The sequence below is a fragment of the Populus trichocarpa genome, chromosome 14 (assembly GCF_000002775.5).
Source record: "Populus trichocarpa isolate Nisqually-1 chromosome 14, P.trichocarpa_v4.1, whole genome shotgun sequence".
In the NCBI taxonomy this organism is placed as follows: Eukaryota; Viridiplantae; Streptophyta; class Magnoliopsida; order Malpighiales; family Salicaceae; genus Populus; species Populus trichocarpa.
The window spans coordinates 7542160-7556450 of NC_037298.2; the positions used below are offsets into that span (position 1 = coordinate 7542160).

At 35.3% G+C, this 14291-nt stretch overlaps 2 protein-coding genes across 2 annotated transcripts; one reads left to right on the plus strand and one right to left on the minus strand.

Moving 5' to 3' along the window:
* The first annotated feature begins 4099 nt into the window (after positions 1-4099).
* On the plus strand, positions 4100-7696 carry LOC7455387 (protein S-acyltransferase 18). The gene is made up of 9 exons (XM_002320219.4): positions 4100-4386; positions 4700-4813; positions 4911-5237; positions 5313-5381; positions 5470-5541; positions 5668-5796; positions 5894-5974; positions 6733-6894; positions 6974-7696. The coding sequence occupies exons 1-9, from the start codon at positions 4336-4338 to the stop codon at positions 7475-7477; spliced, it is 1509 nt and encodes a 502-aa protein (XP_002320255.3). The 5' UTR covers positions 4100-4335; the 3' UTR covers positions 7478-7696.
* Positions 7697-8084: 388 nt separating this feature from the next.
* LOC7455388 (probable polygalacturonase) lies at positions 8085-12255 on the minus strand. Its single transcript, XM_024585772.2, has 6 exons — positions 11399-12255; positions 10382-10699; positions 9860-9980; positions 9598-9772; positions 9383-9453; positions 8085-9062 (listed from the first exon to the last, which is right to left on the minus strand). The coding sequence occupies exons 1-6, from the start codon at positions 11414-11416 to the stop codon at positions 8356-8358; spliced, it is 1410 nt and encodes a 469-aa protein (XP_024441540.1). The 5' UTR covers positions 11417-12255; the 3' UTR covers positions 8085-8355.
* Between the last annotated feature and the right edge of the window lie 2036 nt (positions 12256-14291).

The following is a 14291-nucleotide window of genomic DNA, read 5'->3' on the forward strand; positions in this document are numbered from 1 at the left end:
TTTGTTATACACCTCTGCAAGATTGAGCTGCCATCGGATAAGCCAATCTTGTCTCTTAGAATTTTTGTCCTTTGTCGTGAAAGAGCTTTTGCTAGTAGATCAACTAGCTGGTCATGTGTGTTAACATGATGGACATTGATGATTCCATATTGTACCATGTCCCGAACAAAGTGTAGGTCAATATGAATATGTTTCATTCAAGAGTGTTATTTAAGATTAAAACTTAGATATGTCGCCCCTAAGTTATCACATAGCAACTTGGGTTGTCCAGATAATGACAAGTCAAGCTTTTTGAATAATAAAAGAAGTCAGGATGTCTTTGAAGCTGCATTAACAAGTGCTCTATATTCTACTTTAGTGGATGAATATGTTACTGCCATTTGCTTATTTGAATACCAGGAGATAGGATTGACACAAAGAAAGCTGATATATGCTTATGTAGATGTCCGGTCATCATAGTTACTCACCCAATCTGCATTAGAGTATGTAATGAGTTCAAATCTGGATTTTTTCTTGATGTGAATTCCATAAAAGATAGTTTGCTTTAAATAACAAAGAAGTCTTTTAGCAGTTGTCCAATGTGTCACTGTACGCTTGTGTATAAATTGTGAAAGTTTATATACTAAGAAAAAGATATCAGGATGTGTGAGTGACATGTATTGAGGGGCACCAATAAAACTTATAAAATTTGTACTATTTGTGGGTGACCATCAACCAATTTGAGGGATGTGCTAGTTGACAATGGCATAGAGACATTTTTTGCACTAATCATATTGGTTTTAAGTAGGACATCTTGAATGTACTTATGCCAAGACAAAAACAAATCCTAGATTTTGTTGAAATAACCTTAATTCCCAAGAAAAAAAAGAGTTGCCTCATATCTTTTAAAGAAAATCGATTGCCAAGTTGAGTAATAATCTCAAACATGAAAGCAAATGTTATTACTAGTGATAACCAAATCATCCACATATACTAATAAATAGCATGTAACATAATTATGACTATATATGAAAATAGATAAGTTGGATATGGAGTTATGAAAGCCAAGACCTATAATTGCAAGTTTAAGAGCTCAATACCAAGCTTTTGGGGCTTGTTTAAGGCCATAGATGACTTTACATAACCTGTAAACATGATTTAGCTTGGTGAAATCTTTGAATCATAATGGTTGTACTAGTCAAATATTTGTCATGCAAAAAGGCATTGTTGACATCTAATTATCTTAAGAACCACACCATGCATTACCGCTATTATAAAGACAGTTCTAATTGTAGCAGGTTTCACAATTAAGCTAAAAGTTTCTTTGTAATCTAGCCATTTGTGTTAGTGAAAGCCTTTAGCGACAAGCCTCACTTTAAAATAACCAACTGACCTATCTAATTTTTGTTTCACATGAAATACTCATTTTCTCTTAACAGGATTGCAATTTATAGGTAGGGAAACAAGGCTCCATGTACAATAATACATGGGGGCAATGAGTTCATCTGATATAGCTTGTCTCTAGTGAGGATTGCAGAGTGTTTGGGTTATACATATTGGTTTAATAGTTGGTAAGAGTGGGTGTTTGGTCACAGAATTTTACTGTTTGGGTTTATGAATGTTATTCATTGACTGATTGGTCATTGTGTGGGTTCAGTGAGAATCATATAGAGGTGGATCAATGTGTGATATGCATCTTGAGCTATCATGTTTTCTAAGGCTTGAGTGGTGTGTGAGGGTAAAAGAGAAGGAAAATGTTGACGTGGCTAAAAGGAATTATAGCATGAATTTAGGGATTATATATCTTGAAAATTAAAAGAATGGGAGGTGAAGCGCGGCTACCTGAAGATGATGTGGAAATGGTGTTACCTCTTTATGTCAGTGATGGTGGTTTTGACAAAGATTACATAATGATGAGTGGCATAACTGTTATGGATGAAGGAGATAAAGTTGGTTCATGTTTTTCAATCCAATAAGAATGAGGATGTTTTTGGCTTTTTTTCTAATAGAACATACCTAGATAGATGGAGTTTTTGGGTCAAGGCATTTATATGCATTTTGAGTTGAGGAATAGCAATTGCCTTAGGTTGCAACTTATTTGTGTTATGAGGCCTGGTGAGGGGGAAATATAACCAGCCAAATATTTTTAGTTTAAGGTAGTTTGGTGGTTGATGAAATGATGCTTTAAAGGGTGATTTGTTATGTAGAAGGGGTACTAGTTATCTGTTTATAAGGTAGGCTGTTGTTGAAAAAGCATAAAGCCAATAGGAGAGAGTTAAAGATGCATAATGTGAAAGGGTAAGAATGAAAATGCTAGGATACATCATTTTGTTGTGGTGTGTGAGTAGCAGTAGTGTAATGATTTATACCATGCATGGAAAACTATTTATTTAAAGCAACAAATTCACCACCATTATCTGAGTAGATACTTTTTATTTTTTTATTGAAATTGATTTTCGACAAAATACTTAAATTGAGGAAATATTATGCTGACCCCAGATTTCATTTCCATTGGATAAAACCAAATACATTTTGTAAAATGATCAACCAAAATCAAATAATACCTTGAGCCATCAACGCTAATTGGATTTGAGGGACCCCAAACATTAGTGTAAATTAAATCAAGTGAGGCATGGCTTTGAAAACTATTGGTCTGAAATGGTTGTTTATGTGCCTTATTAATCAGACTAATCTTCGAACTAGTAACTCTAGTCATGAGACCAAGATTACCCTACAGAAGACAAAGAAAAAATCTTGAACAAAATTCTTAACATAAAAAAATAAAAAATAAAACAAATAGTAATTCAAATAATAAGAACCAAATTTGATATAAAACTAATAAAATAAAATAATAAGGGACTTAATCAAAAAATAAAATAAGTAAATGATAAACAAAAGCAACTAAAAGAATGAGAATGAAAATTGGATTAAAAAAAATGAAATAAAATATTGAGGGAGAAATTGAAAGAAAAAACAAGTTAAGAAAATGATATAAAAAGAAACAATTAAAAGAACGAGGACCAAAATTGGATAAAAAAACAATGAAACAAATTGTTGGGGACTAATTGAAAGAAAAAAATTAAGAAAATGATAAAAAAAAAAAGCAATTAAAAAAATAAGGATCAATCTGGAAAAAAAAATGAAATAAAATGTTGAGGAACAAAATTAGAAGAAAAAAACAAACCAAGAAAAGGATAAAAAAAAACAATCAAGAGAATGAGTATCATATCTGATATAAAAACAAAACAAAATCAAATGAAAAATGATGAAATTGAAAAAGAAAAAAAAAGCAATCTAAAAAGAATCCAAAACAAAGAAAGACCAATCAAAAGAAAAATGATCGTAGTTGAAAGACAAAATAAATAAGAGGACAACCTTGATTTTTGGTTAACCTAGCACAAATTTCAAGGAGTGAAGAGAGGAAATAAGAGTAGGAGAAAAAAAACAACTGTCATAATTTGAGCAACACGCACCACCCTATAAGTTTCGCCACCACTAGACGCTTCGGACATGACGGTTGAGAAATTTTGGTTGTGGCATGTGCCGCCTGAGGGGTGACAGTGGCGCCCACTTGTTAGTGTACCAACAACTTTTTTTATTATTATTATTTTTATTTATAAAAATAGTAATTTTCCCTTCATCCAAATAAAGTATAACAAAAAAAAAAATTCAAAAAATACTTAAATATCCTTGACTCATCCTTTAATTATCTTGACTTTCAACTGTACACAAAAGCCCTCGTAGCCTTTCTTCTTCTTTGTTTTGCCTTTTAAGGGCATTTATATAATTCAAGTGTATAAAAAAAATATAAACTACTAAAATGTTCATAATCAATTTGCAAATGATATTTAGATATCATAAAAAATTATCATTATAACCCTGCAAGCAAAGCAAAAACTTTATGCAGAAAAGAGTAAAATAATAATTACAATGCGGAAGTCCACAGTAAATTACCTTATAGTCTACAGTAAAGTACTGAAGAGTTTTAGTAGTTTTTAATAATGTAGAAGTGATTTATATTGGGTCCCATATATTTTTTTATCTCTTTTTTTTGGGGTTTTTAAGTTAGCTGCTGAGAACCGTTTGATCAACCTAGATCTGAAAGTAGCCGCTCAAATTTCAAATACCCTCCCCAATTGTCGACCGTTAGAGAAGAGAGTTGTTCCGATTTTTTTGAACTTTGAGCGTCAACTTCAAGCAAACGATCTAAATCTAAACAGCAATAGGGCTTAGCTCACTCAAGGACAAAAGTCTGTCAAAAATTCTATGGATCACAGCTTAAACTATACCCCAAATTTCTCTGCTTTTACTTCGGATTAAAAAACTTCAAAAAGAAATACACAACTCCAAACAGAGATGATGTTCATGAGGCGCCATGGCTGGCAACGCCCTCTCCACCCTTTACAGGTGCATCTCACATTTTCTTTTTAACTTCAACCTCTCTGTATTCTGAAAAATTAACTGTTTAAACTATATATATATATATATATTTGTTGGGTTCTTGAATGAATATAGAAAGGCTCTTCCTTTTCTTCGATCGAGCAACCCATAAATAGTAACACTAGTTTTGTAGTACTCGTTTACGGACTTGTTGTCTTTGTACTTGAAAAATGAAAAAAAAATATGAATATCCCATCTGCTGAATTCCTTAATTTTTGAATGCCACAGTGCAGTTTAAAGTTTAAACCATCCAATTGTTATATTCATTGTTGCATTGCAGATGGTGGGAATGACAGTTTACAGTTTTCTGGTTGTGGCCTTCTACGCATTCCTTGGACTTTTCCTTGGAAACAGAATTGCTGAAATTACAGTCACTACAATCTTTACTTTTGTGGTAATGTTGATGTCAAAACATGCCTAAAATCTGTCCTTTCTTTACAAACTGACCGAAAAATTAACCCATGATTCATTTCTCTCTCCATTTTTTTCAGGCAGTTTCGGTTATGTTCCTGTTTATTAGGTGCATTGCCATTGATCCAACTGATAAGACCAGGTTTAGAAAGAAGAAAAGAGCTAAATCAAATGGGTTTTCAAAGTTAAATTATGGGTTTATATTGAGTCAGATATTTGTGAGGTTTTTTAGAAGGATAGAAAGAAAGATCCTTAAAACTTTTATAAGGAGAAAGTATTTGGACCCTTTAAAGGTCAGTGCTCAAATGGAGCCATTGCTTCCATTTCCACTTGTCATGAAGGATGATGCAGTTTCACCTGATCCAAAAGATGATGACATATCTTATTGCTCGCTATGTGATTTTGAGGTCTGGGCATATTTACTTTAATTATCAATATCTCATTTGGATAATACATTGCTGACTGCAATATATATGTCTCAGGTAAAGAAGCACAGTAAGCACTGTAGGACCTGTAACAGGTGCGTTGAAGGATTTGATCACCATTGCAGGGTATGGATTTGGGTGTTTCTTTAAGGATTGAATTAATGATCATCTTCTGCCTTTGTTTCTCATGAAGTTAAATTTTTTTGTGGTCCAGTGGCTAAACAACTGTGTTGGCAAGAGGAATTACACAACTTTCATTCTTCTGATGATATTTGTCTTGTTAATGGTCAGTAGCTTTGTGTCTTTAGGTTGTTAGAAACAGCTAATTATATTTGTGTCTTTAGATTGTTAGAAACAGCTAATTATGTTTCCTAATGAACTTGCTCGCTTTTTCAAACAAATTGTTATACAGTTGATTATAGAAGGAGGAACTGCCACTGCCATATTCGTGAGGTGTTTTACTGATAAGAAAGGAATAGAGAGGGAGCTGGAGAGGAGGCTGCATGTAGAGTTCCCAAGAGCGGTTCTTGCCACAATATCAGTAATATATAGCTTATGTTACATTCTTCGGTGGATGTTTTATAATTTTTTTTCTGATTTTCGGTATTCATTAGTTTCTACTTGTCACAATGTTACAGGTTTTGTTGGTTTTAATGTCAGCTTATAGTTCAGCAGCCATGGGACAACTTTTCTTTTTTCATGTGGTTCTCATACGCAAGGTAATTATAATGTTTGCCTTGGAAACCATTACTGAAAACATCATTTATGTTGGGTTAGTGAGGCAAAGCAAGGACTTGATGGCTAAGAAACGTGATCCACCTGGCTATCTTTGTTCATTTCTGCTGCCTGCTTCCAATTACCCCCACTTCGTTCAACAAGAAACGAGTTGTTGGGTTGGAGCCTCAAAAAACGAGCACTTGTCTTGGTGTTAGGAACGCAAAAATGTGTTTCTAGATGCAAGATACAAGGAAAATGATAATTTCCATTACTTTCATAGTTCTGGCACATGTTTAGAAGTAACGGCAACCCAGTTTCTTTTGGCAGATTCATGCATCGCATGATTGATGCAGATACCTTAAACCATACAAGTAGACTGGAAATCAATTCCTAATTTTTATCTGGTTGGTTGGCATTGAGAATTATGTCAAATATAGGTGTGCGAGGACTCTCTTGATTTGCCAACCTTCTACATAGTAGTTCATATCTCTGAGCGAGATATTAAGGATTAGGATTGTCATCATGTCTTAGGATTGTCATCATGTCAAGTGACAACATGTTCCATATGGGATTGATGCACTGAAAGGATTACCTTCTGAACACTAAAGGATGCTAACAAATCGGGGTCCTTTTTTGCTGGTTCAGATTTAGAAACAACACAAACCAAAACATTTTTAGTTCGTCCTGCACTGCACTATGAAGTTTTGATGTTAATTGCTTCCCTAATCTAAACTAGTGTTTTGATTATTTATGGCTGCAGGGAATGAGAACATATGATTATATCCTGGCTATGAGAGAGGTGAACGAATCAATGGAACTAGATCCATTTGATGATTCAGATTTCTCTTCAGACTCTGATTTTGACTCTCCTAAAAAATCAACAATTGTTTCACGCTTTATTTGTGGTCATAGGGGAAATCAGGTACATATTAGACTGCCTACCTTGATATTGCACTTTGAGCAGCTAATATCAATCTAATACATGGTTCATCTATTTTCAGAACCCTGCAAGTCTGTCAATAAGAATTGATAGAGATCCCGAGTCTTCTACCTTAACCAAGAAACAAGGCTTTCACGCAAGCATCAATCCATGGAAACTAATCAAGTTGAGCAAAGAGAAAGCTCTGCTAGCAGCCGAGAAGACCAGAGAAAGGATTATGAAACAGAAACCAGTAGAGCAACCATTAAGGCCCCTACCCTTGGAGACAAAATGTGGACCATTGATGAACCAAGACAAGAATATGACCACTATGGAATCAGGTTCAACACCACTCGTTTCCAAAGGGAGGGCCCCAGTGTCACCCGGAAGGTTCTCAAGTCCAAGAAGGCGATTTTCTGGCTCCCAGAGCATGTTTTCTGGCTTCATACCTTCGCCAAAGAATAAGTACAGAAGTAGTTTTGATTTGAAGTTGACAGAAGTTTCCAGGGAGCTTGAAACCTATATTTCGAAGCAGGTTTTATGTTCTGTTATGAAGAAAGATGCCCATGAGGCTTCCCCAAAATAATTTATGCGCTTGAGTTCTCGAATTCTCAGCCTTTGAGAAAGATCTGTTGATTAATTAAGTGTATTATAGACGAGTTTCTAAGTGAAGTGTTTAATCTATACATGTGTTTTGTTCTTTTATTTACGAATTTTGTATTACCTGGAGCACTCAGTACAGATTCTTTTTTTCATTGGGAAAGCAGGACCAAGTGTATGATCCTTTCCCTGGAATATTTTCTGAGTCATCTTCTCTCAAATGTGTTCTCTATTTTTAGTCTGGGTCCTTCAGTTTACAGGTCGTACATGTTTAGGCGTTTACCTGCTCCTATCATGAAAACTGGAAGCACTTGGCTCTTTTCTGTCAAGCAGAAGTAAATTCCAAAATGATTCAGAAGTACCATACGTGCTGTTGTTCTTTTGGCATAGTTAGGCATTAGGCAATTTATCCAGAGTAATTGAGATGGTTTTCTCTCAGTCCTGTTCTTATTCTAGAGAGACCAAGAGAGACCAGCCTAATACTTTCACTTTCTGCAATTTCTTCAACACCAAAGGATCACAAAACGAGAATGTCCAAAATGGTGTGAAATGCTCTTTTCTTTTTGTTGTTTTCCACGCCTACACAGAGAGAGTTTTGAAGATATAAGCCCGTTCTATTATCACTTTATGATGAAAGAAAAAAAAAATCACTGGATTATTTGTTACTGCACACAGAGTTACAGGAAAAATCATCTCTCGGGACTGTTTTCACAAGTCAACAACCACAAATCAGCAACTTCAAGCAACTTTATATGTCAGGATTTCCTCTTAAAGGTAATGAGCGGCGGTGTGGAGAATGGCAAGAATCAAATCTTGAACTACGTTGAACGTTCACAGCGTGAATTAATCACCAAACAAATGCTATTATGCCACCATAAATTTACCAAGACAATCAAGCACCTCTGTTTCATTACTTGAACTTTGCAAGTGATGTGATGGATAGTAACAACCTGAGTAATGGTCAGGGATGATTGTCTCCCTGAGAGGCTCACAAATTTCTGGGGAAACAGCTTCAGAATATCCTTGGATATATGAACAATTCCATGGAGACTTGGAGGTCACACTGAGGTTTATGTTCGATAGGCAAATGTCAAGAAAAGTATCCCCTTCTAAACCTTCTAAAAGGCCAGCATATTTAACGTTCTGTCCTGTGACATCATCAATGGTTATCCGTTCTATTAAAGGGAGAGCCTTTGGATCATAAGACTCATCTGGGTGATCTCCATATTGACCAGTGAACCTTATAGCTGTTTTGACATCAGTCAAGCTCATATTTGATATATAGATGTTCCTCACATAGCCCCCCCTTCCAGGAGCCGTTTTTATCCTGATACCTGTAGTTGAATTGTAGAAGGTAAGATTTTCTGCATGAACCTCTGACACTCCTCCAGACATCTCGCTTCCAATTGCAATCCCTGCACTAGTAGTTTGTCCAACAAGCCCGCGAATGGTAATGTTTTTGCTAGGACGAGCATATGATGTGCCATACTCATCCCACCCACTTTTGATGGCAATTATATCATCGCCGGTGCTAATATAACAGTCTTCAATGCAAACATCATCAGAAGAATCTGAGTCCATTTAAACACACGGGTAAGAGCCCTATGAAGTATTTACAGAAAGTAATTGAAAATGGGTAGGGCAATGAGAAGGTAACTTGCATCTTGCAGAGATATTTCTAACTTTAAAAACCAAGCAACAAAATAGCCGCATTCTATGACAGTGCATGAGAGCAAGAAAAGTAAATGAAACTTACTAGTACGAACTCATGAGTTTGATTTTGACCAAAGAGAAATGTGAACTTTCTTATTTATAATTTGCATCTCAAACTATAGATTTCGGGTTCATAAACTACAGGTGAACATTTTCCAGCCTGGTAGAGAAAGCTTACCTGGATCAATCCCATCAGTGTTTGGTGAATCAAGAGGAGCAAGGATCGTGACATTCTGGACAATAACTTGGCTGTTCATCCAGAAAAACAGTCTCAAGTATCCCCCTAATTCATAAACGCTTCACTTTTGCACAGTTTTATATGATAATGTAGACACTTCAAGTCTAACAAACAAGGAAGAGATATGCAATATAAATGATTTGGAGAGGACGAACCTGCAGTAAACAGGGTGGATGGTCCAGAAAGGTGAATTTAAGAAGGTCAGGTTTGAGATGACCACCCCAGTAGTGTTCATCAATTCAACCAGATGGGGTCGGGTGTAGTCCAGGGTTTCATTTCGGAACCAGTTCCACCATATGCTGCCTTGACCATCAATAGTCCCATTGTCACCTGCATGGTGAAACCAGTACCACTACTAAAGCATACCTAAATACAAGTACTCGCAAAAGGAAATGAATACTTGTAGATGTCACTGACCTGTTATAATAACATCTGTTAAATTACGACCATAAATGAGGCTTTTGTGTCTCCTCCCAGGCAACTCCCTCCCTCGGCCATATGATGGTAGTGAATCAATAACTGGCCAATCATCAGAGTTCTGGAATTTTCAGGTTAAGTTATTTAGTACTATGGCTAAAATATCATACCTATAGACCCAGAATCAAAAGAAAAGGGCACTGCATATTTAAACTGGGGGGCAATTTGCACAGATGGACTAGCACTAAGGCACGAAAAATCATAGGTTAATTATCACTCTTGCATCAATTAGTAGATCAATCCCACGGAATATAGATTTTCTCATATTCAGGTAAAGATAACTTTACTGTCATGCACAGCCTAATGACCTATTTTATCAAAACAATAGTTTCTAGCTTTTAGATTAACACCGTCCAAATTTTACAGATAGAATAACAGCAAACAAATAGACTGCAGATAACTGGAAAGGATTTTAAGAAACATTTTGTGCACATATTCTCTGGCATGGATGTAAGGACTCACAGTTGATCCAAGAATGATGGCATCCTTATCTAACCACAATGTCAGATGACTGATCAGATCAAAGCTTCCTGTCAACCACTGGCCAGCTGGGACAAAGAGCTTGGCCCCACCCTTGTCAGCAAATGAATTGAGATAGAAGATGGCATTCTGGAATGCCTTTGTGTTGAGAGTGACCCCATCTCCAACCGCACCAAATTCAGTAATAGCAACACTGTGAGGTCGAATCACTGCCGGGTTGCCCCATTGGCAATGTGAGTTGCCCCTGATAGCCCATGGAGCATCAATGAACAATGCAAGTAACAGCAGCACATCCACTAGCTGAAAAATATAGTCAGAGATCATTAAGTAGAGTTAAGAGATCTGAATTAAAGTCTTTTCGTTTATTTCCTTGTGTTTCTAGCTAATCATAGTGATCAATGATGAATTCTTATATACAAGTAGGGTAATGTTGGTATCCTTGATCATCTTAAAAACTCAGAAGCTAGCTTATACGGAAACAGGATATAAAGAAGGCAAGTCATGTAAACTACAATGTAAATCAAAATTGGAAGAAATACTGAAAGATGTATGTTGAGTGAAACACTTTAAACAGGCGAGAATGTATCTTTATACTAATTCATAAGCAATAGATCACGGATTTCATGCCATATCAGTTACTGATGGATAGAAAAGCTAGCCAGTTGAGCTACATTTTGCCAGAAAGATATTAAACTGGACAAACAGCCATAGTTTTTGGCCAAGAAAAGGAAAATTAACAAACAGTTCTGGGTCAACACTTAATAACAAAGAAAGAGAAGGAGGAACTCTTCTCAATCAGATCCCAAGCAAATGATTTTCGTTTCATAAATGTTCTAGACTTCATGACTGTAATTTCTGAGTGAAATAGGCTGAGTCAGGCAATGCTTTACATTTTCTTGAGATCATACACTAATTTAATTATCTACAGGGGAAAAAGAGAGTCTAAACAAGGAAACAAGAACAAAAGGAGTTAAATTAAGAAATGATCAAGCAACTCACAGTAAAAGATCTCCTCATATGACTAAGATCTGCTGTTTCCTTTTTTGAGCCCAAGCAGCTTAACCTTTCCACCTTGTTTACCAGATAATAAAACCCAACAAACAAATTCCCTCAAAGAGAGCTTGATAAAGATGAGGGGCGGGATCTTGATGATCAAGATCTCTCCCTAAGCAAGAAATGCAAGTGTGTCTGCTGTCTGTGAGTGTGATTACTGATTAGATATTGAGACAAACAACCACCAACAAAACCATCCAAAGAAAAAAAAAATCATTGAAAGTGACCGTTGCTGCCAGCCAAAAATCAAGCAGTAGGTCCCCCTAATTGTTCCTTCACTTAACCTGCTACTCCATTACTTCACTCACTCACATGTTCTTCTTCAAAGAGTACCACTACACTTTGAACTAATTAATGAACACTCGAAAAAAGCAAATTAAAGGGGCTGAAACACTCGATGAAATCGAAGTTGGGTTGGTGTTTAAACACTGATATTCGAGCTAAAACAGTGGTGTCTGTTTTTCACTTTGATGGTTCTAGTTCTTCTATATTTCCCTTGATGGGAGCTAATTAACACTGACGAGAGTTGATTTTTCCTAGAGAGAGATAGTGTGAGTGTGTGTGTGTGTGCATGCGATGAGGAGGGGTACATCTCTCTCTTACTTTCTTTCTCCGTCTCCCTCCTCTCTATAGGCCTGTCTTCTCATGTGACAAACTCACATTTTTAGTTTAAGCTTTGGAGAATCTAATCCTAAAACTCACCTGCCCTGTGATTTTACTTCTTCAATCATCATTCACCTGGCCCCTTTTTTAGGAAGCCTTTTCGCCGAGAGGGAAATCTTTTTTATGGGATTTCATGAATTAACCCTTTTCTTTGGATATATAGAAATTTGACTGCAGATTTAAATATCGTAGTACTAGAATCTGAAAGATTTTAAAAAAAAATTATTGCAGCTAGCCTCTTCCATTATTTTTATGGATGGATTCGTATATATGCTCATATCATGTTCTCATGAAAATAATACAGGAATGTCTATATACACACACACACACACTTCCCTTTTCCCAACCAAAAATCCCAATATATGCAGAAGAAAAATTACACGCATGTATTTACAAGTCAAAGATTTTCTCGTGAAGTATAATTTCCCTTTTTTGACATGTATATGGTTGTAGGCAATGGAAAAAAATAGAATATGGTCACGTTGTTTTATGAAAATTCAAATTAATTTTGGTTATATATTTCCATCAAAATACGAGGAGGTTAAGGCCATGAGGATCAAAATCTTCATGAATTCCTTGGTCTTGACATGAAAAGCATATATATCTTTGACGAGGTAAGAGAGATGGAGTCAATTACTCTAAATATATCTTCATGAATTCCTTGGTCTTGACATGAAAAGCGTATATATCTTCATGAATTCCTTGGTCTTGACATGAAAAGCGTATATATCTTTGACGAGGTAAGAAATAAGGTCAATTACTCTAAATATATAAAAACGGACACGAGGATATACACAATCCTATATAAAATTATTTTGAAAAATATATAGTATAATTAGGCTCGTTAACAGTCAACTATTTTGTTTTTAGACGTTCGACATATTTGATAGTATGATTACGATTGTTTTTTAAAGTATTTTTTACTTAAAAATATATCAAAATAATTTTTTTTTTATTTTTTTATTATTTTTAATATCAGCGCATTAAAATGATCTTAAAACAATAAAAAATATTAATTTAAAGTAAAGAAACAAAATAAAAAAATTTAAAATTTTTTAAAAATATTTTAAAACACAAAAATAAATAAAAATGTTGTATCGAATTCCAACGATGGGTAAGGTAGTTTAAGCGAGGAGAGTGGTGCAAGAACCAGAAAACCTTGAGCTCGAGATTTTTAATATTTCCCTGTCGATACATTAAGGGGGGAAAATGCATGCCCTTTCAAAAAAGTGCTATCTTTTCACCTGTTTCTGTTTTTATTCTTGTAGTTTTATGGAGTTGCGATCATAGCTGGAAGGAGGAGGCGGAGGGAGGGACTAGACAAGGACAAGAACTAGCTTATGGAAACACAGCTGTGCTGTGTTTTTTGGGAAGTGATGGGCCCTAGCTCCATGAAAACCATTGCTTGCGATTTATTTATTGCCCATTGCCTGCATTTATAGAGAGAAAACAGAGCACTGACTTTACTTAGTTTCTTTAACCAGCTTAGCTGTTGTAATTTTGCAACTGGCAAAAATGTTTGAACTGCGAAAACACGAATCCCCATTTCATGATTTCAGAAACCGTTAAAAACTAAAAAGGTTAATTTTGCTTTAATAAAAAATCGAAATAGCACGCTTGACCTTGACTGATCCTCGCACCAGTACTGATTAAACTCTAACAAAAGAGAAAGGGCATAAAAAAAAAAGCTGAGCTGTGACTCCATGTTTAGCCAAGCCTCAGAATTCAATTCAAGTGTGGACTCTTCTACTCCTTCGGCTTTAAAGCTTGCATTCAACGGCCTGTTTTGTTTTTACATTATAAAAATGTTTTTAAAATTGTTTTGATGTATTGATATTAAAAATAATTTTAAAAAAATATTATTTTAATGTATTTCCAAACAAACAAATACAAAAAATATTTCTAATTCAATTATAAAGCAATTCTAAATCTGAATTTGCTTTCAGGTTGTGCTGAAGTTTCCTTTCAAAATTTAGAGTTTTTAAGACTTTGATGAAAAAAGATTGTCAAAGTTAAAAAGAAAAGGCAATCTGCTTCTGCTTTTGCAAGAACAAGTTCTATATGGGGCATCAATTATAGCTATGGACTCAAGATTTGCATTTTCACTTTGATATATAGCTAGCATTGCTCCTCGGACTAAACCTCTTGGGATATCCTATATCTAAAGATTTGCGAA